This window comes from Arabidopsis lyrata (genome assembly GCF_000004255.2).
Source record: "Arabidopsis lyrata subsp. lyrata unplaced genomic scaffold ARALYscaffold_3, whole genome shotgun sequence".
Taxonomy (NCBI): Eukaryota; Viridiplantae; Streptophyta; class Magnoliopsida; order Brassicales; family Brassicaceae; genus Arabidopsis; species Arabidopsis lyrata.
In genome coordinates this window covers 2,814,098-2,836,512 of record NW_003302553.1, presented here as the reverse complement: position 1 = coordinate 2,836,512, position 22,415 = coordinate 2,814,098, and the positions used below count along the sequence as shown (strand labels likewise).

Here is a 22,415-nt window from a genome sequence, read left to right as displayed (position 1 = left end):
AATTTTCTTTGATAATTATAACTAGATATAACCCTTGTTCGAAAAATCGCTAGGCGCTAGTCGGACGTTCGGTATGGGCCTAACGAGTAATCGGAAAATCAGATTAAAAACGGAGATTAATCGTGGACTAGTTTTAGGGTTATTTTAATATTTTAGAAATATATTAATCGAATATTGTTTTCAAAATTGCAGTAAATATATTAAAATATATTTTTGAGACAAATTTTTATGATTTTTATTAAAATTTGAACATAAGTTATTGTAAAACATCACAAACTCCCAATTCAAATGATTGAATAACAAAAATAAAAAAGTTATTTTATATTTGTAATCTAAAAATAATCGGAATATGTAAAGCTTAGGCGGGGAGTAATCGGATTAGACGGAAAATAATCGGATTAGGCGGAGAGTAATCGGATAACTGATTTCTTTAAAGGATTAATCATTAATCGATGCGGATAGGATGTGCCTAACGATTAAGCGGGGAGTAATCGGGGTAGGCGGAGATTTTTAGAACAGGGGATATAACTAATAAGAAATAAGCATAGTAAAAAAATTTATAACCAATTTTACCACGAGAAATATATATATTAACATAACAGCGGCATCCGTCCAATAAAATCTGACGAATGTTTTTACCTTTCGGCTCCATGTTGCCCTGAACATTTGAACAGCCAAAAATAAAAGAAGTACCAGAATTTTAAACATAAATGGATTAAAGGCCCAAACATTTGAATAGAAAAACGTTTGTTAAATAAATACATTATTGGGCTGAAAATTGAAGTCGATGAAAGCTTCACTCATCGGAAACCCCACTAACCTATATACGTTTAAACTTAATTTACTTTATTTATCCGCATAATTTTGTAATGCTGCAACCTGCAATTATAACGTCATTAGGTCAGAGTTAATCTAAGCTTCATGAGCAGATACTCTTACAATCTCAGTTGCAAAAAAAGCAAAAAGCCAATTCCTAAATATATTGGGCCCTAAGCCCGTTTTGTTTGGAATAATACTTTATTGGACCAAACATTCGTATACTTATTGGATCCAACATTGACTTACTAAATTTATAACTGTTTGGATTGCTTTATTTTATTAACTTTGATTGATTAATTTAATGGATACAAAGTACAAACATGAAGGGAAGCACAAATTTTGTCCAAAAAAAAAAAAAAAAAAGAAGGGAAGCACAAAAAAAGAGTGCCAGGCTGGCAAATTAACGTATGATTGGTGTGGGACCCATTCACGCCCTGTCTGTCCACATGCTCCTCTCTAATCGTCTTCTTCACATTTACTGCTTCCTTCAATCTTATTATAACCATTTCTTATACATCTTTTTTTTTTTTAAAGTCGAATGTTCTATTTTCCTACTCAAATTAATTTTTAACTTCATTGTATCCGAGCTTTTTTTCCAATGATTTTTTTAACTATATAAGTAATAATTGGTTTCTAAAAACCTATATAGTAGTATAGATTAAAAAGATGGAATAGATCCTAGAATTTGCCTAATTTAATTCTTCACGACTTAATAGAATGTTCTCATAAGTAAATTATGAATATCCAGTTAACTTATAAACATATGGGTCTTATTTTCCCTTTAAAATTTAAGATAAATATGTACATATTATATACTAATTTAGAATAATAATGTTTGAACGTTGATAAATAGGGGAAAACAGTATATATATATATATAATATATTAACATTTTAAAATTCAAAAATTTATAAAAATCTATATAGAAATCTTAAATTCAACAAAAAAGTAATTGAGAAAAGAACATAAAAACAAAATAAAATAAAATAAAATATGAAACACATGCCTTGTCTAAACAAAACTACAATAATATTTTCTTATTATTATTTTGTTGGCCAGGCACAGCTTAAAACAGCCATATTTATTTATCTCTTGGTTTTTTTGATTTTTTCTTGCTCACACTCTCGTCCTCTCTCTCCAATGCCAAGAAGATTTGTCGGCGATAATACGTTACCAGATCCCATTAATCAATATGAAGACATATTCGATATTAATTGCTTAAATAGTGAATATTGATTATACATTAATGATTACCATTTTCTCTCTTTCCCACTGTCCATTTGTTTCTCTATATTATTTTCCTTTTTAGCATTAACAAAATCAATTTATTTGCGCATATAAGGCTGTCATTTCGGCGTCAATCTTCTTCCTTCCTTATTTTGCCTATTTTTTTTATTTATGTTTCTGTAAATGAAAATGAAAATTCGTCTTTTCTGTCAATCATACCGTTTTGTCTCAGAATAATTATATAAAAAAAGCTTCTCTGTTTTGTGTTGTTTGGTTACGAAGAAAGAACTCTTCTCCTTCTTCTTCTTTTTCTTATTCTTCTTTCTCTTCTTCTCTTTCTCTCTCAGTGTCTGGTTACATTTGGCGCGAAAAGTTCTTCACTTTATAGCTTTTATCTTTTATTATCCGACAGCTTCGTTACAAATAAAGATGTCAGTAAGTGCGTTCTCTCTTTTTGTTTCTCTCTTAATTACATAACATACCTCCTTCTTTCTGGGTTGTCCCTTTCTCGGATTGCTCTTCTTCATCCTTTCTTTAACTATTTACTTCTCTGTTTTTTCTTAATCCCGTTAGATCCGACTTCGTTTTTTTTCGTTCGTATGTTTGACAAAATTGGATCTGTAATTGTAACTCAGATTTTTCTGGTGTAGCAGGTGGTAATAATCTTGATACTGGCATTAACCAGTCTGATTCCGATTTACGCAAAAGTTCTCGGCGCCGGCAAAATATGCGACGAACTTGGCCGGATATCTTTGAGTACAAGACCACACAGCGTCTCCATTACAGACTTTGGAGCTGTGGGAGATGGCAAAACGCTCAACACTCTTGCGTTTCAAAACGCCGTTTTCTATCTTATGTCTTTCGCCGACAAAGGTGGAGCCCAGCTTTATGTTCCGCCGGGAAATTGGCTCACCGGTAGTTTCAGCCTCACCAGCCATCTCACTCTTTTTCTCGAAAACGGTGCCGTTATAGTCGCCTCTCAGGTATATTAACAATGCTTCTTTCTCATTCTCACATTTATCCCAAAATTCTAAATTTATCCAGAAAACCCAAAATTTTTACTTCAAAAGGATCCATCGCATTGGGAAGTTGTTGATCCCTTACCTTCGTACGGAAGGGGAACTGATTTGCCTGGGAAGCGATACAAGAGTTTGATCAACGGTAACATGCTACACGATGTTGTTGTAACAGGTATCAAACAATGCTTGATATTTTAATCTCCTTTTCACGATGTTGTTATAATATATGCTTGATAACAGGTTACTCCATATTTTTCCATGGTTAGGTGATAATGGAACCATAGATGGTCAAGGCTTGGTTTGGTGGGATCGGTTTACTTCTCATTCCTTAAAGTATAACCGTCCTCACCTCATCGAGTTTCTTTCTTCTAAAAATGTAATTGTCTCCAATCTTACGTTCTTGAATGCTCCAGCTTATACAATTCACTCAATCTACTCTAGGTAACAGATGGTTCAACATCATTAAGGCCTAAACCTTTTTTCTTTTGTTTTGAATGTTAAGTCTTGACTCTAACTACTGTCCTTATGCAGCCATGTATATATTCATAAGATATTGGCTCATTCTTCTCCCGAATCTCCTTATACAATCGGTATAGTACCAGGTTAGTTGTCTCTGCTTCTTCTAGACTAAAACCCTTTTTGTTGTGTATACGCATAGAAAAATGAAATGTCTTTTGTTGTGTTATGTTTCTCAGATTCTTCTAATTACGTCTGCATCCAAAACTCTACCATTAACGTGGGGTATGACGCCATCTCCCTCAAAAGCGGTTGGGATGAATATGGAATTGCCTATTCTCGTCCCACTGAAAATGTTCATATAAGAAATGTGTACCTTCGAGGAGCTTCTGGTTCGTCTATTTCCTTTGGCAGTGAAATGTCTGGTGGAATATCTGATGTCGTGGTCGATAATGCCCATATGCACAACTCGTTAACCGGCATTGCCTTTAGAACCACAAAAGGCAGAGGTGGTTACATCAAAGAGATCGATATTTCAAACATCGATATGTCTAGAATAGGTACTGCCATTGTGGCTAATGGTAGCTTTGGATCTCACCCTGATGATAAATATGACGCAAATGCTCTCCCTCTTGTGAGTCACATCAGACTAAGCAACATTTCTGGAGAAAACATCGGCATTGCAGGGAAATTGTTTGGGATCAAAGAATCTCCATTTAGCGCAGTGGCTTTGTCGAATATCGCTTTGTCGACGAGCTCAGGTTCTTCGGTTTCTTGGCAATGCTCTTACGTTTACGGGTCCTCAGAGTCAGTCATACCTGAACCTTGTCCCGAGCTGAAAAGAGATGATGATGCTTACGGTAGAGCTGCAGTTTAACGAAACAGACTGCAAAAAAAAAAGCAAGAACTTTTCTTGGGATTCTTTCATAAGATTCAATCCATCAATCATTCATATTTTGTGGAGTTAGAAAAGGTCAGATTCTTTCCTCAAGTAAACCACATTGTCTTTAGATCATACATGTTCCTTTTGGTTATTCTGGTTTATTATTTTTATTTTATCTTGTTTGCATATTGTGAGATAAGAAATCTGTACAGTTTCATTTTTTCATTCATGTGTAAACAAAGAAATTTTGTTTGAGCAGTTTTCCACATGCCGTGATTAATTAAAATAAAAAGGGAGAGATAGTTTCATTTTTCCAGAAAATTTATTTGAACATTCATTCTCTTGTCAATCTTCAAAGCTTAATCCCTTGGTTATCAGTGTTCCAAACATTTCTGCTCTGTAAACTAAAAGCTGACCAAAAATAATCCAAAGAAAACAGAATTTACTTTGTCTCTTACCAAAACGTATTAACTTTTTATTTGAATCAATAGCAACTAATATTTTGAATATATTTAGTCTCAGTGAAAGGAAAGTACTCTGTTTCCGCTTATGCACATAAAGGTTCCAAGGTACAAATGACAATAATATATGGATGCAACTCTGCATCCCCTTATACCTTACAAGGTTTTTGCATCATACATTGAGACCACTCCTAACAATTCCAACCTCAGATTCCTTACGTCTCATGCATCAACCACAACAAGGCAAGGGATTTAACGGGAAATTTAGAAATCGTCTCCAAGCATGGTTGACAACAACAAACCTCGCACAAACTCACTCTTTTTCGCCTTCTCTTGATCTTCACCTGAAAGTGGAGCTTCTTGAATGTCTCTGCACAAATGAAAGCCGGAGACCAAGTGAGAAACAAGCTCTATGATAGCTTTCTTGGTACCGGAGGATCAATAGACGCATTATACCTTTTGAGAGATTCCTTAATCGAGACTTTCGTAGCCGCGTTTCCTACCGTCACAGGTGTAGCAGATTTTTTTGCCGACTCATTCACTGAAGGAGAATTAAACATAAAGGATGACAGCAACGGATCAGAATCGATATTGGTTGAAGAAGTGAAACTTGACGATCCACCAAGAAGAGACTGTAAGTTTGATTCTCGGAGTTCCTTTTTCAAGGCGAGATAGGTAGAGCTATATCCTCCTCTTCGCAACCTTCTCCTTCGCTGTACGTAAAACCTCTCGTCAAGGAATAAACAAGTTCTACCAATATGATTGTGTACTATATAGAGAGCCAAGCTATTAACAGACAAAGCATCATATATTGGAAATAACAAGAGATCAAAATATAAAAAGTTGAAAGGATATCTTAAAAAAATTCGCATGTTGCGTCGTAATATGGCCAACGATATCCAATCCCACCCTCTTTGTGCATACAGGACAGACCTGGAAAAACAAAGAACACATTCTTAAGTCTACGTTTAAGAGCAAACAGAGATGTAGCTCAAAAAAGTAGCAATCTGGATCATAAAAAGATCACTAATTTTACCGACCGAATAAACGAAATATTCCAAGATTGGATTCACAAGGCTGCTAAATGGATTACAGTGCTCATCTGATAAGAAGAAACAACAGGTAGCCAGAGAACATTTCATCATCACGAAGAGCCGAAAAAAATATACCAACACTTTCAATTTTATACCTAGAAATCAAATTTTGCAGCATCGGAACATAACTAAGGCAAAGAACTTATCAATCTAAACAAATCATCAAGATATATCCTAAAGCTAAAGAAGGGTTGATAGATGATCATTATAATTACCCCGTTCTTGGCTTCGACAGGATGTTCTTCATCAATGTGACAACAAAGCCCAACAATGTCAAAATCTTCAGCGCAAAAGGGGCAAATAAACTCTGCCTTCAAATCGTCTTCTCCTTCAAGATCCTCGTACCCTCCTCCTAAATACAAATCTGCCACCAAAACTTTCAAAGATCAATCTCATGACCAATAGCCTAAGAACAAAACACGAGATTCCACCAATAAAAAGGAAAAAGACGCGCGAACCTGATCGGGATTGACACCGTCTCGAAGAAGAAGAGGATGAAGAGAAAACAGAGGGACAATTGATCCATGAATTGGAATCCATATCCTCTGATTGTTACAGGATTGAGATTAAAGGAGACAAATTTGAATGTGATCAAAGAAACCCTAGAAGGACGGTCGAGAGATAGAAAGGGGAAGAAGAAATGGAAGGAGATGGAGAGAGAGTGGGAAGCGAAAGACTTGTTACCGAACTACAACTTCGGACAAGGACACAAGAAGACAAAACAAAGACAACGTTTTATTTTTACCTGTTATACCCTCGAGTTTTGTGTTTATTTATATTTTTGGCCCTTTATTATTCAGTCGTTGACGCGGTTTGGTTTCGATTGGACCGAACACAGGAAGAGGTTTCGTTGTAATGCTTCACACGTGTAACGTTGGTCTACCACAAGTCCCTGCCTGCCTGCCTGAGAAATGATACTGCCCGCATTTATTTCTAACTAATTTTACGAATCTTCTTTTTTTTTTTGTTCATCAATTTTAGGAATCTAAAGTCTAAACTACTACAATTATTATTAATAATTTTATACGTACTAAATTGGTATGGTTGATCCAATCCAAAATCGATCATGTTATATAATTTCGTAAGTTATTTCTGTAAAAGTGGAACCTTAGATCATTATGTATACTTTGGATATGAGCCAGTCTACTTATAGTCAATTGATTTCAAGTTGATATTTTCCTAAGACATGATCAGCATTATGTCTAATAGTTTGGTTGATAATTGTTTGATTGAAGGAGGGTAATTAGCTTAAGAAAATTGCATTATTGTAACAAATGATTCGCAGATTAACGTACGAATTATTCTTTTATTATAATTAAAAACTCGAGAGCGACATGAGTCATATCAATTTGTAAGAAGAAAAAAAAGTATAGAAAAGAAGTTGCATGTGAGGGAAGGGAATAAAGTGGTGGTATGAATTTAAATATCTTTTATCAACAAACAAGGAAGAATCCAATTAATGTTTGGCAACCAACAAATATAGAGCTTTCTTTCCTTTTTCCCTTGTGATTTTGTTTGATCCTCTCTTTCTTTCGTTTTCATAGTGCAACTTACTTCACCCCACTTTCATTCACATTAGGTGTACATAAATGTAAACAATCACAGACAACATTTTTCTTTTTGTCTCTATCACTTATGCATATTTGGAAGACTTTTCATTCAATGCAATAAAAATGCTATTGGTATTTTGTTTCATGATCGATGATGAGGCTGGTCCTATTGCATCAATGCAATTATGTATACACACATACACACACTAGAACAAAAGACGTATGAAAGATTTATTGCATCTATCGATACAAAAGAGATTTAAAGTGTTCTAATATACTTCCAATGAATTTGCTAAACTGTTTAAAATGAAGCCAATTTTTGAGGCGCTCTGTTTTTACTTTATCTATGCATGAACTGATACAAGTAATAAATGAAACATATGTCGACATTGTTGGATAGAACAAATAAGACTGAAAACACAATGACTAATGAAAAATTAGTTTTTTTTTTGGTAAATACTAATGAAAAATTAGTTTGAAAGAATAATAAGACATATATATATAAGAGAGTCAAAAAAAAAAAAAAAAAACATTTGTAAACAAAAGTTGTTTCGGACCGAAATATGCGGAGAAATTGTTGTTAACACTGATTACAAGTTTACAACGATGTTGAAGCATAATGTTTTGTCGTCGGAAAACCCTCAGTTACAACAGTATATATAAGTTGCAATGAAATCACTGAATTATTCTTCTAAAAATGTAACAATCTCGCTGACTTTTTTGAAAATATGAAACATTGATACCAAAAAAAAATATATATGAAAAATTGATGTATTGCTAACGTTCATACAAGAAATACGCATTCCTTTGCTTTATGAGGTGAACCAAGTCACTGTAACTTATATATACTGTTGGGGTGAAAACTCATTTTTCATAATGTTTTTTCGTATTTGGGCCTGGAACCAACAATCACCCACATATGGCGAGCTTATTGAGATCTATATTATGATTACTCTCTCTAGTTATGCAATAGACTTGGATTCTTTAGCTCTTATCCCAGTTAGGTTTGGAGGTTCACTGCTTTTGTGTCAACGAAATAACGCAAAAATCTTATCTCTAGATAGCTCGTACTCACTATACTCACCACAAGAGATAATGACATTAGCTTTCTCATATCCACGTGTCTTCTTCTCTTTGCTCACCAATCTTTAAGTGCCACGTGTGTACACTCTTCCTCACCTAACAAAAACAAAGGTGACGCCTACCGAAGTACCAAGAGGTCTAGCAAATAACATTGTATTACACGATTTTTTACTTAGTTCCAAAAATCGTACAGCTAGTTCTCTCAAGTCGTCTCAGGTATATCCATTTTGATGAAAAAGAGCGGGAAACAAAACAATGCAAACAATGAAATTCCGATTCAATTCCTGTTTCTTAAGATTATACTAAAAGTCATCTATACGACTTCATATATGACAAGGAAGGATGGTCTCAAACTTTCGGTTGAACATATTACCATTTGACATTTACCGCGTTTTTCGGTGCTTTCATTTAACAAACCTTCGGCTAGAAGTCAAACGTGTTGGCTCCGTGTGTTTTTACTTACTTTTTTAGTGCCTGAAATTTTGTTATTTCATTTGTTAGCTGATGAATGATTTCATGTGATCAAATTTTCCAACAAAAAGAAAGAATTATATCTTAAATGAATTTACAGCGATTTAGAGTAGAAATTAACATTTTTAAGATGCAGACTAAGTGTACGAATATATATGGCAAATGCGCATAACCTTTAATAATAATAAAATATTTAATTAATAATACGATATATATAATCCTTTTAACAAAAAATGATATAATTATTTTTCAATAATTTTTTTTTTAATAATTTAAAAATCTTAAATTCTTCAATAAAGAGAGGAACACTTCTATTCTAGCCTCTGAATGTGCTTCTTCTCTCTCTCTCTCTTTTGCTTTCATCTTCTCTCTTCCTTATCACTTGATTTTAGTCCAAATCTCTAGCTCATTTGTCAGACAACAAAATTTCCGACAATGGAAGCAGTCAGATTCTCGAATTTGTCAGCTCTTCTTATACTCTTAATGTCACTGCCTCTTTTAGTGATTTCAAAGGACCAAACTGTTTCTTGCACAATGTGTTCCTCTTGCGACAATCCATGTAATCCTGTCCCATCTTCTTACTCTCCTCCTCCTCCGCCTTCAAGCTCTGGTGGCGGTGGATCTTATTATTACTCTCCTCCTCCTCCTTCAAGCTCCGGTGGTGCTAAATACCCGCCTCCATACGGCGGCGACGGATACGGTGGACAAGGTTACTATTATCCGCCTCCTTACTACGGCAATTACGGGACACCACCACCGCCGAATCCGATCGTTCCTTATTTTCCGTTTTACTATCACACTCCTCCTCAGGGATATTCTGGTTCGGCTCGCTCACATGATTCTCTCCTCTTTGCTCTGTTCGCCGTCTTGCTCTGTTTTGTGTGACGGAGATTCATCTGGATTTAGCCGGGAAAGTACGGCGTAGAACTGAATATCTTTTTTTTTTTTTAATTTTTAACCTTTTTTCTTTTACATTTTCGTTGACAATTTGTATTTAATACATCTTTTCAATTAATTAAGAACATTTACAACTACTCGTCGTTCTATGATCTTTAGAGTTCAGATTATATATTAGTATAACTATAATATGTATAAGAAGAAATTTGTTTTAAAAAAAACACTTTGGATGTGGCACAAAATTGGGCTTCAGTTGTTGAAAGAAAAATAAAATAAAAAAAAGTCTAGCTTCAGTTACTGTACAAGGTAAAGTAGTTGAGTTCACTTACACTATTTTTGTCGGTTCGATTATCTGTTAATAAACGAATTATGATTACATCCTACTCATTTTGCATTGGCAAACTATTCAATTAGTACCAGTTAACCATAGTGGTTTAGTATTTTGACATTTGATGTGATGATTGTCGTTAACTTGGATTGGATATATCATATACCTCGCTTAAAATATTGGACGGCCAGTTTTTGTTCATAAATCAAAAGTTTTCCTTCTTTTGAAAAAGCCTTCCAAGAAAAAGGTTATACGAAACCTACAGACCCAGTGAAACTAGTAAATACACCCAATATAAACGAGAATTAATATTGTTGGCTTCAAACTCTTAACATTTTATTTTCCTTTGTTATGAACTTGTTTCTAGCTAGTAAAATTTTTATGGTGCAATACAATTTACGATGGTCGATTCTACGTAGTTTATTGAATAAAAAAAGCAATGCATTAAACGTACCAAGAGCTCTAGTTTCAGCCATGAGTAACTCATTGGCCATGTGATCATATCTACTATCTTTTTTTTTTTTTTTTTTGAGCAAAGATCATATCTACTATCTTCTTCCTCTTTTTTTCATCTTTTTCTTTTCAAATTTTAGATTGCCTTTTAACTTTCTAAAAGAAAATGTGAAAAATATTAGCTGGCCTGCACGTGCGAGTAATGGGTTGTTACGGTCCCACCAAGCCGGATCTAACACAAATTTGGTATAATCCGGTACACTGTCTGACTGGTTGTTCTTTATTTGCATTATTGGGTACTGAATTTTAGTTGACAATTGGATTATCAATCCACGTCAGTGACTGGTTAATAGTATTTGAGTTTTTTTTTTTTTTTGTTTTTTTTTTTTTTTTTTTTAAATTCACGAGTGTACAAATTTTTTTTATATCAATCCACGTCAGTGACTGGTTAATAGTATTTGAGTTTTTTTTTTATATTCACGAGTGGTCAATCCACGTCAGTGACTCTCTCAAATTTTTTAATATAAATTTTTTGAAAATGTGAGATGAGAACTTTTGTTTTTTTAAAAAAATTTTTTATGTTCATGGTAGGTTCTCTAGTGGGGTTCTCTAAAGAAAAAAAATTATTAAAAATTTTATTTTATAAAACTTAATAATTATTGTAATTCATAAAAATATTAAACATACATTATTTTCAAACATTTTAAAAAAGACTTGTAAAAACAAAATCGGAATAACGATTAGTTGTACTGTTGATTGTTGCGAAATTGTAGAAAAACAAGTGTGTTGGGAGATTGTAGAAAAAAAGAACAAGATGAAGTATATGGATTGGTTATGGTGTTCTTTTTTGTGTAAGAATAAGAACAATTTTGAGTTTTGGTGATCGATATATTTGAATATGTATGGTGACTTGGTGAGAGAACAAGTTACATTGTTGGTGAAAGATTGTGTTATATATATAGCAATAACAGGTATCATACACAACCATTTATTTGTGGTTCACAATCATTCCAAAAATACTTGTGGTCTTGGCACGGCGATCAAATTACAATGCTTAATCCATTCCTCTGTTTCTATACAAACCTCGTCCTGCAATTGTATCAACAATATGATAACTATTACAATAAATATTCCTACGAATTAAGACAAAAAACCTTAGTTTTATAACCACTCAACTTCTGTTCCTAAAAAACGTCACATGAAGTAATGGTAGGAGAAAAAGCTTTACTTCTTCATGGACTGCCTTTATCAAATCTATCAAAGAATAGAAAACAAACAAGTTTCAAAAACAACGTTGGCTTTCAAATACTTCTTGTTATCAAACTTGATCCATGATTCAATCAGTCAACAAAAGTCTGACCTTTAGTCTTAGAGATAGTCTTGTAAATCCTCTTGATGCAACCATCACATGAGCAATTCAGTTTCAGTACCACATACAGATTCAGAGACATGAATATAAAATCGGAAACAGAGCAAAATCAAAAGAAAATCAAAGCTTCTTCTTTGTTAGGATACACAACCATCGACTGTTCTACGATCAAGTAGATTTACAAAAAGATTCATGCTAGGACCAAAGAAGTTGGACTGAAACATGCCACCACCGAAAAGGATCTCTACCACCTCCTTGTAGAATGATGAAAACGCTACACTCAAACACAAGATCACACAAGATCCAACGGAGACACCATTCACAGCTGAAACAATCTCACTAATAGACTAATAGTAGCTTTGTTCTCTGTGTTTCTACATAGGGAAGACTTTGACACAAGCCCAATGGTAAAATCTAAGTATCGTATCATCAATGAAGGAAAACATAAGCAGTAATAAGCACAGAGAGCTTAATACCATTCAGATACGAGTGAGAATAGAAGTGGCAAAAGTCATGATGATAGTCGATGGAAACCAGAAGTTTCTGATCTTTGGAGAGTCGCTTGAGATGTATTGTGGAACTGGTGGTGGTGGTGGTGCTACGGTGGCTGTTTCCGGTGAGAATTGAAAGATTAGATAGATTACACATCTAAGATTCGATTTAATCGATCCAATTAGATAGAAGAATTCGAAATTAACCTGATAGCGAACAGAGAGAATTGAAAGATTCGTCGGAATTCGCCGACTCATCACACCGTTTAATCGCCTTTGCGACTTGCGAGAGAGAGAGAGTCAGGGTGTTTTTTTTTTGGCGAGAGAAAAAATAAAACAAAGGAGAGTTTTTTTTTCTTTTGTTAAAATCGATCCTCCAATCGCATTGTGACACGTGTGCGCCTCTCACAAATTCTCAAAACTCTCTTCAGAGAATCGATACTCTGTTGTATTATCAGTTTTCATTTATTTTTTTGGCAACTAAACATGAGAACCCATCAATTTTTTTGAAGAGAACCTCCCTTTGGAGGTGCTCTTAAGAAATATAAATTCAGAATCAGAAATGAAAGAGTAACCGGGATCGGTCAATTGTATCGATTGGGCTAGGCACATCAAAGACACTTTCAAGTTGGGCTTGACTATTTTAGTAACACTGTAGCTATTTTATCTGTAAGCTTTTCTCCGCCCTTTATGATTTTCCTTGCCCTGTGGATTATGAATCCTCTGAGGTTTAACAAATTTGTTTGATAAGTTGATGGGAAACACAATTATTATGTTAAATAAAACTCAAGTTATTTGTTTTACTTTTCGATAATAAAATGGAAAGTTTAGATTCTTGAGAATCCAAGAGGAAAGCGGATAAAGTGAAGAAAATAATAAACTTTGAAGAGATTCGAGGAACATGCCTCAAATACATTGAATAAAGTAGACTAAGTAGTTTATGAGTTGACAAAATAAAAGTTAGTTTCGTTATGTTAGTAAGTTATTTCCATGAACTTCAGAAAGATAAACCAAGGTAAAGTTGTCGACCGATTCAACGTTGGGCCACATGTGGCCAGCCCATTTCACGTATAAACCCATTGTTGAATAAATATACGTACCCCACTTTAGCTTTCACAATGACAAAAACATATCATCATTCGTTTTAAATATTGACTGTTGTTATAAAGCAATATATAGTTTAATAGTATAATTTAAATATATACGAAAATGAGATCAATTAGTCCAATCCTTGACCAGTCACGTGATACCTATGATGTAATATGTTCAAACTTAAGGTGCTACATTTATTGCATATGGTCATTACCCCATAACATTCACATTGAGTACAAGCTGTTTGTTGTACCCTCTTTGAGAGATCTTTGTTAGTTATTAACTTAATAATGTATAACTTAGACGATCTCCAAGGGGAGATACTATTGTTACTATCTAAAAAAAAAAAATTTATTATTTTAATTATGTACTATATTTTAATTAAATTTTAATAATTAAACCAATAATTGGTTGACAAATGACAATATTAGATGAAAAAAGTTTTTCATGGTTTCTCACTTGAGAAACTCTTCTTTTCTTCTCTCCTACTTTTTCTGACTTTAGATATTATTTTAATATTAAATTTCTCCATAAAAAAAAAACAGATGGAGAATTGGAGATGCTCTTATAACCAATAGTTCAAACTCCCTTATATTTTCGAAATGATTGGAAACAACAAAGCCCCAAAATCAAATTATAAATCCCTTTGCATGCAGTACTATTCATCCTATGGGCTTGGTCTTTGGTGCCCAAAGAATAAAGTTTCAAAATCGGATAGATACTCTAATTTTTAGTTGTTTCTAAAAACAAAAATTGAATTAGCGAGGGAATGCATAGTAGAAATTTTTAGTTTAAGGTTTCAATGTAAAAGAAGCGGCAAATTCGAACATTAGAATTTTAGTGAAAAGTTTGAAAATAAAATCTATGTGCTTGACAGATAGGCGGTCTCCATTCTTGTCCTAATAAAGACAAAACTTTCCAATAAAATATAATTGTCGGAAGAAAATCATCTTGACCTTTCATTCATTCATTCTTCACCAGATCACATAAACCAGATACAAAAATTTCAAAATTTAGTTAATTCAAACAACACAACAAACACATACAAAAAATTACACATTAATTCGTTACACATCCTACAAAATTTATTTCACCTGAAAACTTTAAGGTTAAGATCCAGAAAATTCGTTAAGCATAAACGGAAGAAGCATAAGAGAGAGCCATGAGTAACACGGCGGCTTGCTCTTCTTCGCCGAGCTTCTTCCGTCGTTGATTCTCAGCCGTTGATCGCTGCATCATCACTTCTCTCCCCAATTCCATTAGTCGCTGCTTCAACGAGTCACCGAACTTTGGATTTCTGTTGTGATTCTTGTTCTTCTTATCTTCTGATCTATTCGAGATCAGTGTTCTTCTCTTCTTCCTGTTTCTGATCCCGCATGCGTTACATAGCGACTACACAAAAAGCAATCAGATCGGATCGGATCAGATCGAATTAGATAACAAGTTAGGTTAAATTAAGATCGGGAAGAGACTAACCTTGGGACCGGCGGGACCGCCTCGCCAAAGAGGGGTTTTGCTAGTACCACAAATGGCACAACTCTTCTTCTCGTTGCTGATACCTTCATTACTGCTACTGCTGCTGCTGTGTTCTTCGATCGCATCTACTGATGTGAGTTTGCTTTCCATGGCCTCTGAATCGATAACCTAAACACAGAAGTAGCGCGTTAAGCTTAATTAATCCGATCACTAGAGATAAAGAGTAAGAAGAGGGAATCAGATCACTCACTGTTTTCTCGGTAGGATCTAGCATTACCAGCTTCGTTTTGGGATCGAGAACCGCAGATCGTGAACTAGTGTCAAGTGGAGAAGATATGGATCTAGGGTTTCAAATAGAGATCAGAATGGCAAGAAACAGATATGAATTCAAAGACGAGTGGATCAGGGGAAACAAAAATTTGAATCTTGAAAGTAGAAACAGAGAGAGAGAGTGTCAGAGAAACAGAGATATTTTTTTAATTTCAAAGAAACGAACGACCCAACAGATACCGCAAAACTAAACCAAATGCCCCAATTATAAATGAATTGGTCCGGCTAGTTCACAAAAAAAAAAAAAAAAAAAAAGAAATTGGTCCGGGTAAACCCTAGCTTTAATTTATTGTTTTGAATGACAAAATTACCCCTGTATACGTCCTTTATTATCAGGATAGAGCCACCCGCCAAATATTCCGCATCAACTGTGGGAAAATTTTCGCATAATTTGGGCGCCATTTCGAATGGCGTGGTGCTTCTAATAATGGTGTTTAACAATACTTTAATTTCGGTTTAATGTTAATCAAGAAATGGAAAAAGGCTTTTTAAGCTATTTGTAACCAATATTACATGGACCGGACCGTGATTTAGATGTGCCACATAACTTCGATCCGGCCAGATTAACGGCTCAAAACTAACACTGCATATAAAGAAATGTCTTAATATTACATTATTCATCTATGAAACCTAGATGACATTCTTACCACATCTCAAATGCAAACAACTCGGTACCAATCCTAAATTACGGCGATTCTATTCAATCATAGAGCAGGAAAGTGTTTCCTCGGTAAAACTTCACATCTCGTTGTCAATGATATCGTGCATCATCTGTAATGGAATTAGCCCTTCTGTCCTGATTGCATCTTTGCTTGGATCAGGACTTATGAAGAATAATGTAGGTAAGCCTCGAACCTGTATCACAACAAGATTTGGTTAGTGTAAGGAATTACATTGATATGTTGAGATGAGATTCATGAAAAGAAAACATAAGCTGCAAGTTACAGTTTACCTGCATGTCGCGTGCAAACTCGTACTCATCATCTGTATCGACTTTCACGATTATTGCATTGCTCTCATACTCTACTGCAAGCTGTTTCACAATGACCAAAACTATTTTTTTAACACGAGTGTAATGACATTTGCAAAGTATAAAAGCAAGTAGATAAAGCCAATCAAGAAGTAGATGCTTAGATTCTCCAATCTCACAATTCAAAACACATCTAATGAAAATGTAAACATGCCAACTACGCAAGGGGTCTTTCAACTCTAGGCCATTGCCAAACCAAGACATTGGACAATTCCACAATGCCCCCAATACATTTCCACAGTCCCTCTTTAAACATTGAGATCTCAATAAACTATAAGGTTTGTTGCTGAGCTAGCAAAGCTATAATTCACTGCCCAACTCCTAGGCTAGTCACAATAGTACTGCACTAGACTTAGCAAGAAAACCTTATCATAAACCATCACATTACCGGTTCCAATAGCCAATGTTTGGAAATATGTAAGCATTCTAGAGTCTACACAGGAAGCAAATGAAATGAAGAATGTGTAAAACAGATGAGTTATGAGAATCCATGGTACCATTTCTAGTTCCTGGGCCATCAAGATACAAGGTCCGCACCATGTCGCATAAAAATCAACAATCAACGGCACCTTCCTATCTCCTTTCACCAGTTCTTGAAGTTCTTGAGCTGACAATTTCTTCTGTCAAACCATAAGAAAAGGGAAAAAAAAAACATCCAGCAATCAGTGAGGCCCCCACTTGATGGCATCAAGAGTCATTCATAAGATTCAAATTAAGAAAATCTCAATTCTGAAGCATTTAACAGTGTATTGGTCGAATCTTTGATAGAACTACCATATATCATTCTTATATAACTACATCTATGCCCAACCAGCTTAATTTCCCAGAAAGACGAAAAAGGAAGTCGTAAAACGAAAACAAATATGAAAATTTCGAAATCGACAAGACAATCTGGAGATAGAGCGAGAGAGAAAGCGAGAAATCGGCCGTACCACAAGATAATCTTCTCTTACAAACTTGCCGCGAGGCGGAGGACAGAGAAGCTTCCGCGGACGCGTCAACGGCGAGAAGGGCAAGTTTCCGGCGGTGGAGGAGGAGAACGGCGAGGCTACCGGTCGGATTTCCGTCCGGAGAAAGAGAGAAGACGGAGCATGGAGGGAGGATAGAATCGGCGACAACGGGACGTTGAGGTGTGGAAGTGTTCTGGATTGAACAAGAGCCATTTCGGAAATCGATTACTACTGCTAAATGATTTCAGTTTTCGCTTTTTACGGGTTTTAGACGATAAGGCAATTGAACAACAGTGTTTTAACTTTTCTACTTCGACAATACTAACTACTAGTTCTCGTCTTTTTACAATTTACTGCTCAGGTAAAGTCAATTCATTTTTGTATACTTGGCCTTCCTTCATAATTCAAATAAACATTCATTATCAGACACCAAACATATTAAGACAAAAAGGGTTTGTGGTTTCATTTTTAACCGACATACAAACTGTTGTGAACACAAAAACAAAGACTCCAGTGTAAAATTTTAAAACAACACAAAAGTCGACTCACGACTCACGACCCACGACCGGTGTACCAGTCATTTCAAAAAAATAGCCCTGGACAATGAAACCAAACACTTTCTCAGACTCTGTACTTTTAAACCGACCACCCGGTACAGACCTCTGAACCAGACCAGACCAGACCAGACAAGGGCTATAACCCTGGCAATGAAACTAGACTCTGACTGACTCTGACCTTTCACCATTCTCAAGTTGCAAGCTTCCAATTCCATTCCTGTGGGTTTGTGTTTCAGATCTAAAATATCAGATTTTGCATGTTTTCATCAAGAGACGTTAGAAATTGAAGAATTTGTACATTTTTTTTACCTTCAGCTGAAGTTGAATCCTCCGGATGGGACTGGAGCTTGATTCCCTCCAAACTGGAACCCAGCCTGAGAACCATCAACACCTGGAGGTTGCTGTGTCTCATCATCTTCCTCTTCAAGCCAGTATGTCTCCAGAATTTTAACAGCCTTCTCATAGATCTCATTGTTGTCATGGCTCTGAAGGTTCTCAATCTTTTCTAGCCCTTCTGCATCATCAATCAGCTGAGCGTAATAGTTCATGTCTCCTGTGTTACCCAAGTTCTTCTCTGCCTCTCCCACCTTCAAAATGTTTTCCAATCCTTCAAGGCACACCGTTATGATTCTCGGATCTGGGCATACTAGGAGATCGCATAATGGTTTTATGCATCCTTGCTCCACCAGGTGTCTGTATAACCAACGGAAACAGAACATCAATATATTACTATATAGACCCAAAGTAAATATTCGAGAGAAGGAACTGGAAGTTCGAGGAACCAAAAAAAGACAGTGACATACTTGATTTGATCATGAGAACCACCTGAAGTTGCATTTGAAATTGCCCATGCAGCTTCTTTCTTAATGTCAAATTCAGCATTTTGAAGCAGACTCACCAGCGGGGCAATCAAATTAGCCTCAACTACCGTCTGCAACCATTGGGGGCAAAACAACACAATTATATTAATGAATAGGTTTATAGAAGTCTGGATGGGAAGCGGTACAAAACATATGATGAAACACTAGGAATTGCCTACCTGGATCTGATCTTTGTTGCCTGCTGTGATGTTTGAAATCGTCCAGCAAGCTTCCTTCTTTATGCTTTTCTTATAGTTTTGAGTGAGCAAGTTGGCAAGACAAGGTAGAGCACCACTATTGATCACCCACTGGAGAAAAAGTGAATCAGATTTCCAAGTAAAACGATGTACGCTATTTCAGATATAGAAAAGTCAACTTTGATAAACTCATGAAAAACCAAATTTCACCAAGCAAAAAGTTTGTACATGGTTGTTGGTTTAAACTTTAAAACAAGAATTAATTGCAACAAAAATCAAACACAGGCAAGATATAGCAAAAAAGGCACTGCATCCTATCTACTAATATGGACAGAGTGGCATCAGAGGGAGGATCTAATGATAAGCATTCAATACTCTCATTATTCTGATAAAATGTTGGATATGAATAACAGCGACAGGGTAGCATACATTTGGACAACACTTCATCGCATTTACCAGTCTTGGATTAGATGATATGCATGGTATACCACTAACTTTAACATGTTTCTGCTATCGGTTCAATTAATAAAAAGTTATCTTCAGAACTATCCTAAAGGCCAAAGGGTTCTCCATAGAGTTAACTATGAGAAATACAATAGGAACTTCATATACGATGTTCACAACAGAAATACTGTGAGAAATTCAATTAACAGCATTTAGATCCATACCTGTGTTTGTAAATCATCTCCAGTAACTATATTTCCAACAGTGCGAAGTGCAGGAATTAGCACAGATGGAGAAGGATGGCTGAAAATTCAAGAGAAAGGTATCAAGTTATTTGTCAACACATGTGTGAAGTGGACATGAAATAAAGAGAACTAAAAAATGGAACTGACAGGAGAAGTTCAACAAGTCTTGGGACAACACCGGCCTCGATGACAGTCTGGATTTTGTCATTGGTCCCATCAGAGAGGTATGAGAGAGCCCAACAGGCATCTGTCAAGACTTCTTCATCATTTGAATGAATTAGTCGTTCAAGGGCCGGAAGAGCAGGTTTCACCTGTTAAACATGCTTCATACATTAAAAGAATACTAGACATAGACATTGAAGAAACAAGCCTGGAGGGAAAAAAATAGAAGACCTGGTCAAAGTGAGGCTGAGGCTTGCCACGACAGAAGTTTGACAAGGTCCATGTGGCATTTCGAAGCATGGACAATTTGGCATGCTCATTAAGCTGATTGAGCAGCGGAAGCAGTGCCCGACATCCAAGAACAAGATCACGGCACCGTGGTGAATCACCAGCAACGTTACCCAAAGCCCATACAGCCTGCAGGTTAGAGCGTAATGTTAAGATCAGGGTTTTACAAATTCTCAATTGCAAAATCTCCCATAATAAAAATGACAACACGTTCTGTAATCATCAGAAGTTCCATACCTGCTCACGGACATCATCGCTAGGGGAAGCAAGAAGCTGTACAAAGATTGGAACAGCATTGTGATCGATTACAACCTTAGTGTGATCCGATGTTCCAGATGCAATGTTTGTCAGAGCCCAAGCTGCCTCAAACTAGAAAAAAAACCCAAAAAAGATCAGAAGAGAAGATTACAGTGAAGAATGAATCAAAAGAAAGAGACAGACAATATCTCACCTGAATCGCGGGGTAATCTTCTTTCTTAAGAAACTCAACAAACCGAGGAACAACACCAGCAGCTATCACTTCCTCGATTGGAGGACTTCTCTCTATGCATATATTATAAAATACAGACGGAGACAAAAGTTAAAGGGGACACTCAAAATAAAATCAAAACGCGAATTAAAGAGATTTAAGAATACGAATTACCTATAGAGAGAAGCTTCCTGAACTGAGTAGTGGACTCAAGCTGCAAGGCAGGATCATCTGACAAAACCCCAGCGATCATATCCTGCAAACTCTCCAGCTACAAAAAAAATTTCAAGCCAATCAAACTCTAAGACAATTACCGTAGCCAGAATCCTAAAACGAAACCCTAAAACCTCACTAAGCCGACATGAAATCACAAACAAAAACCTAGAAAACCGACTACAGGGTACAATCGACTTGTACCTTCTTATCGACGGAGGCGGCATGAGGAGCGGCGGAAGCAGAAGGGAAATCCTGAAGAGCTTGCATACCTTCACGTCTCTTCTTCATCAAACTCTCCTCACGCTTGCTTTTACGGATCTCAACCATGTTGTCCTCTCTCCTCCGTCGTCCTTCCTCCGCATCCACAGCAACTTTGTACCGGTTCCGGCGAACCTCCGTCCTGGCGTTGGGTCTCAGCGACATGGCTCTGGCTCGACAAGGAAAACCCGATAAAAGAGAAATTAACCCGATCAATGAATGCTCACAGACACACGCAACGAGTGGTTTGTGTATATATAGATCCTGCGGAGAGCAAATAAAATTTAAAAAAAAAAAAAAAAACCCTAAAAATTGATTTGGGAGTGAAAAAGTGATAAAGAGTTAAGAAGCAGAGGCAGCGAGGGACAAGTTGACAACAGCGCAACCAAAGAATGAAAGCACTTTTTTTTTTAATATTTGTTGCCAATTTATAATTGCTAAAAAGGAAACGAATAATATTCACGTATTTACGACTTTGCCACTATTTATTTTATGCAAATAAGTGTCCACAATTAGGTTATTTACATAATTAATCCTTACTTTTGTTCTTTGAGGCAATCTTATGTATTCTTCTTTTTATCACAAGAATTTGAAGATCCTTTTGTTTTCATGACTTACATTACAAGTGGAGTTAACTTAAGGTCAACCGTCAACGTATATAGACCTCGATTATTATAACTTTTGAATTTACGTTTGTGTTTATAAGTTTAAAACATGTTATATTTTTTTTTTCTTTGCATTGAAAAGTCGTTGTTTGTCATACATGGATTAGTCATTTCTCTCAAGATATCCTCAGTCAGATTGTCCACTCTTTCACCGACTACATACCGATCATCGAAGACCAACCTATGAAAGTAACTAACGAGATCATAAGTTTGCTTGGCCATGAACCAGACCGCAATCAAAGCTAACAACGCCGGCCAGATAAACCGCTCAATAGCTGGATTGACGCTATGGGAAAATTCAAGCAGTGGGAACAAAGACTTCAGGAGCAAGTAAGGGATGCAGAGTGTGGTTATGATCGAACCAATCAGATCTTCAAGCAGCCACATTGAAGGAAGCTTATTGATTTCCACGTTGATTCTCTTGAACTTTCCCCGCCATGCCTTAGTCGCGAAACAGTTGATAGGTGTGAGCATTGTCTAGGAGAATACAGGAAAAAGCAGATACAATATTAGTTGCTCCGCAATAAAACGATTCTTTGTATAAAGTCCCCTGATGATTCTCTTACCAGAAAGGTC

At 35.8% G+C, this 22,415-nt stretch overlaps 6 protein-coding genes and 1 long non-coding RNA gene across 11 annotated transcripts; 2 read left to right on the top strand and 5 right to left on the bottom strand.

Moving 5' to 3' along the window:
- Window positions 1-1,882: 1,882 nt before the first annotated feature.
- On the top strand, window positions 1,883-4,714 carry LOC9318560 (probable polygalacturonase). Of its 4 annotated transcripts, none has more exons than XM_002884562.2 (6): window positions 1,883-2,480; window positions 2,699-3,028; window positions 3,116-3,236; window positions 3,331-3,505; window positions 3,596-3,666; window positions 3,760-4,714. In XM_002884562.2, exons 1-6 carry the CDS (start codon window positions 2,475-2,477, stop codon window positions 4,395-4,397), a joined length of 1,341 nt encoding a protein of 446 aa, XP_002884608.1. In that variant the 5' UTR covers window positions 1,883-2,474; the 3' UTR covers window positions 4,398-4,714. The 4 variants fall into 4 exon arrangements, with proteins under 4 accessions (XP_002884608.1, XP_020887600.1, XP_020887601.1 ...); XM_021031941.1 differs by having other exon boundaries at window positions 2,212-2,484; XM_021031942.1 differs by having other exon boundaries at window positions 2,300-2,476.
- Window positions 4,715-4,881: 167 nt separating this feature from the next.
- LOC9320674 (protein DEHYDRATION-INDUCED 19 homolog 4) lies at window positions 4,882-6,649 on the bottom strand. Its single transcript, XM_002882446.2, has 5 exons — window positions 6,417-6,649; window positions 6,174-6,322; window positions 5,720-5,797; window positions 5,321-5,583; window positions 4,882-5,234 (listed from the first exon to the last, which is right to left on the bottom strand). The coding sequence occupies exons 1-5, from the start codon at window positions 6,496-6,498 to the stop codon at window positions 5,129-5,131; spliced, it is 678 nt and encodes a 225-aa protein (XP_002882492.1). The 5' UTR covers window positions 6,499-6,649; the 3' UTR covers window positions 4,882-5,128.
- A 2,642-nt stretch (window positions 6,650-9,291) lies between these two features.
- LOC9318559 (proline-rich antigen homolog) lies at window positions 9,292-10,207 on the top strand. The gene has a single exon (XM_021033772.1). The coding sequence runs from the start codon at window positions 9,498-9,500 to the stop codon at window positions 9,945-9,947; it is 450 nt and encodes a 149-aa protein (XP_020889431.1). The 5' UTR covers window positions 9,292-9,497; the 3' UTR covers window positions 9,948-10,207.
- Window positions 10,208-11,671: 1,464 nt separating this feature from the next.
- Window positions 11,672-12,936, bottom strand: LOC110230536. Of its 2 annotated transcripts, none has more exons than XR_002333657.1 (3): window positions 12,808-12,936; window positions 12,101-12,716; window positions 11,672-11,829 (listed from the first exon to the last, which is right to left on the bottom strand). It is a non-coding gene; the product is annotated as an uncharacterized LOC110230536 (long non-coding RNA). The 2 variants fall into 2 exon arrangements; XR_002333656.1 differs by having other exon boundaries at window positions 11,792-11,994.
- A 1,688-nt stretch (window positions 12,937-14,624) lies between these two features.
- On the bottom strand, window positions 14,625-15,655 carry LOC9318557 (GATA transcription factor 15). The gene is made up of 3 exons (XM_021032384.1): window positions 15,419-15,655; window positions 15,169-15,336; window positions 14,625-15,084 (listed from the first exon to the last, which is right to left on the bottom strand). Exons 1-3 carry the CDS (start codon window positions 15,440-15,442, stop codon window positions 14,821-14,823), a joined length of 456 nt encoding a protein of 151 aa, XP_020888043.1. The 5' UTR covers window positions 15,443-15,655; the 3' UTR covers window positions 14,625-14,820.
- A 305-nt stretch (window positions 15,656-15,960) lies between these two features.
- On the bottom strand, window positions 15,961-17,825 carry LOC9318556 (thioredoxin-like protein CITRX, chloroplastic). Its single transcript, XM_021032383.1, has 4 exons — window positions 17,461-17,825; window positions 17,026-17,148; window positions 16,451-16,531; window positions 15,961-16,353 (listed from the first exon to the last, which is right to left on the bottom strand). The coding sequence occupies exons 1-4, from the start codon at window positions 17,689-17,691 to the stop codon at window positions 16,237-16,239; spliced, it is 552 nt and encodes a 183-aa protein (XP_020888042.1). The 5' UTR covers window positions 17,692-17,825; the 3' UTR covers window positions 15,961-16,236.
- A 72-nt stretch (window positions 17,826-17,897) lies between these two features.
- LOC9320673 (importin subunit alpha-1) lies at window positions 17,898-21,569 on the bottom strand. The gene is made up of 11 exons (XM_021032382.1): window positions 21,118-21,569; window positions 20,875-20,971; window positions 20,683-20,774; window positions 20,469-20,600; window positions 20,175-20,360; window positions 19,929-20,092; window positions 19,761-19,839; window positions 19,075-19,203; window positions 18,839-18,966; window positions 18,345-18,728; window positions 17,898-18,252 (listed from the first exon to the last, which is right to left on the bottom strand). The coding sequence occupies exons 1-10, from the start codon at window positions 21,337-21,339 to the stop codon at window positions 18,347-18,349; spliced, it is 1,611 nt and encodes a 536-aa protein (XP_020888041.1). The 5' UTR covers window positions 21,340-21,569; the 3' UTR covers window positions 17,898-18,252; window positions 18,345-18,346.
- Between the last annotated feature and the right edge of the window lie 846 nt (window positions 21,570-22,415).

Coding starts and splice junctions, on each gene's coding strand:
- LOC9318560 (XM_021031940.1), top strand. Junction 3,029..3,115: donor CCGTTATAGTCGCCTCTCAG/GTATATTAACAA, acceptor TTACTTCAAAAG/GATCCATCGCATTGGGAAGT. Junction 3,237..3,330: donor ACACGATGTTGTTGTAACAG/GTATCAAACAAT, acceptor TTCCATGGTTAG/GTGATAATGGAACCATAGAT.
- LOC9320673 (XM_021032382.1), bottom strand. CDS start 21,339: ATGTCGCTGAGACCCAACGCCAGGACGGAGGTTCGCCGGAACCGGTAC. Junction 20,775..20,874: donor CAGGAAGCTTCTCTCTATAG/GTAATTCGTATT, acceptor ATATATGCATAG/AGAGAAGTCCTCCAATCGAG. Junction 20,361..20,468: donor GCGATGATGTCCGTGAGCAG/GTATGGAACTTC, acceptor TCTAACCTGCAG/GCTGTATGGGCTTTGGGTAA.
- LOC9320674 (XM_002882446.2), bottom strand. CDS start 6,498: ATGGATTCCAATTCATGGATCAATTGTCCCTCTGTTTTCTCTTCATCC. Junction 6,323..6,416: donor ACGGTGTCAATCCCGATCAG/GTTCGCGCGTCT, acceptor TTTTGGTGGCAG/ATTTGTATTTAGGAGGAGGG. Junction 5,798..6,173: donor CTGTCGAAGCCAAGAACGGG/GTAATTATAATG, acceptor TTGTTTTTCCAG/GTCTGTCCTGTATGCACAAA.
- LOC9318556 (XM_021032383.1), bottom strand. CDS start 17,691: ATGGCTCTTGTTCAATCCAGAACACTTCCACACCTCAACGTCCCGTTG. Junction 16,532..17,025: donor TGGCCCAGGAACTAGAAATG/GTACCATGGATT, acceptor ATTGTGAAACAG/CTTGCAGTAGAGTATGAGAG. Junction 16,354..16,450: donor AGTTTGCACGCGACATGCAG/GTAAACTGTAAC, acceptor GTTGTGATACAG/GTTCGAGGCTTACCTACATT.
- LOC9318557 (XM_021032384.1), bottom strand. CDS start 15,442: ATGCTAGATCCTACCGAGAAAACA. Junction 15,337..15,418: donor TAGATCCTACCGAGAAAACA/GTGAGTGATCTG, acceptor TTCTGTGTTTAG/GTTATCGATTCAGAGGCCAT. Junction 15,085..15,168: donor GCGGTCCCGCCGGTCCCAAG/GTTAGTCTCTTC, acceptor CTTTTTGTGTAG/TCGCTATGTAACGCATGCGG.
- LOC9318559 (XM_021033772.1), top strand. CDS start 9,498: ATGGAAGCAGTCAGATTCTCGAATTTGTCAGCTCTTCTTATACTCTTA.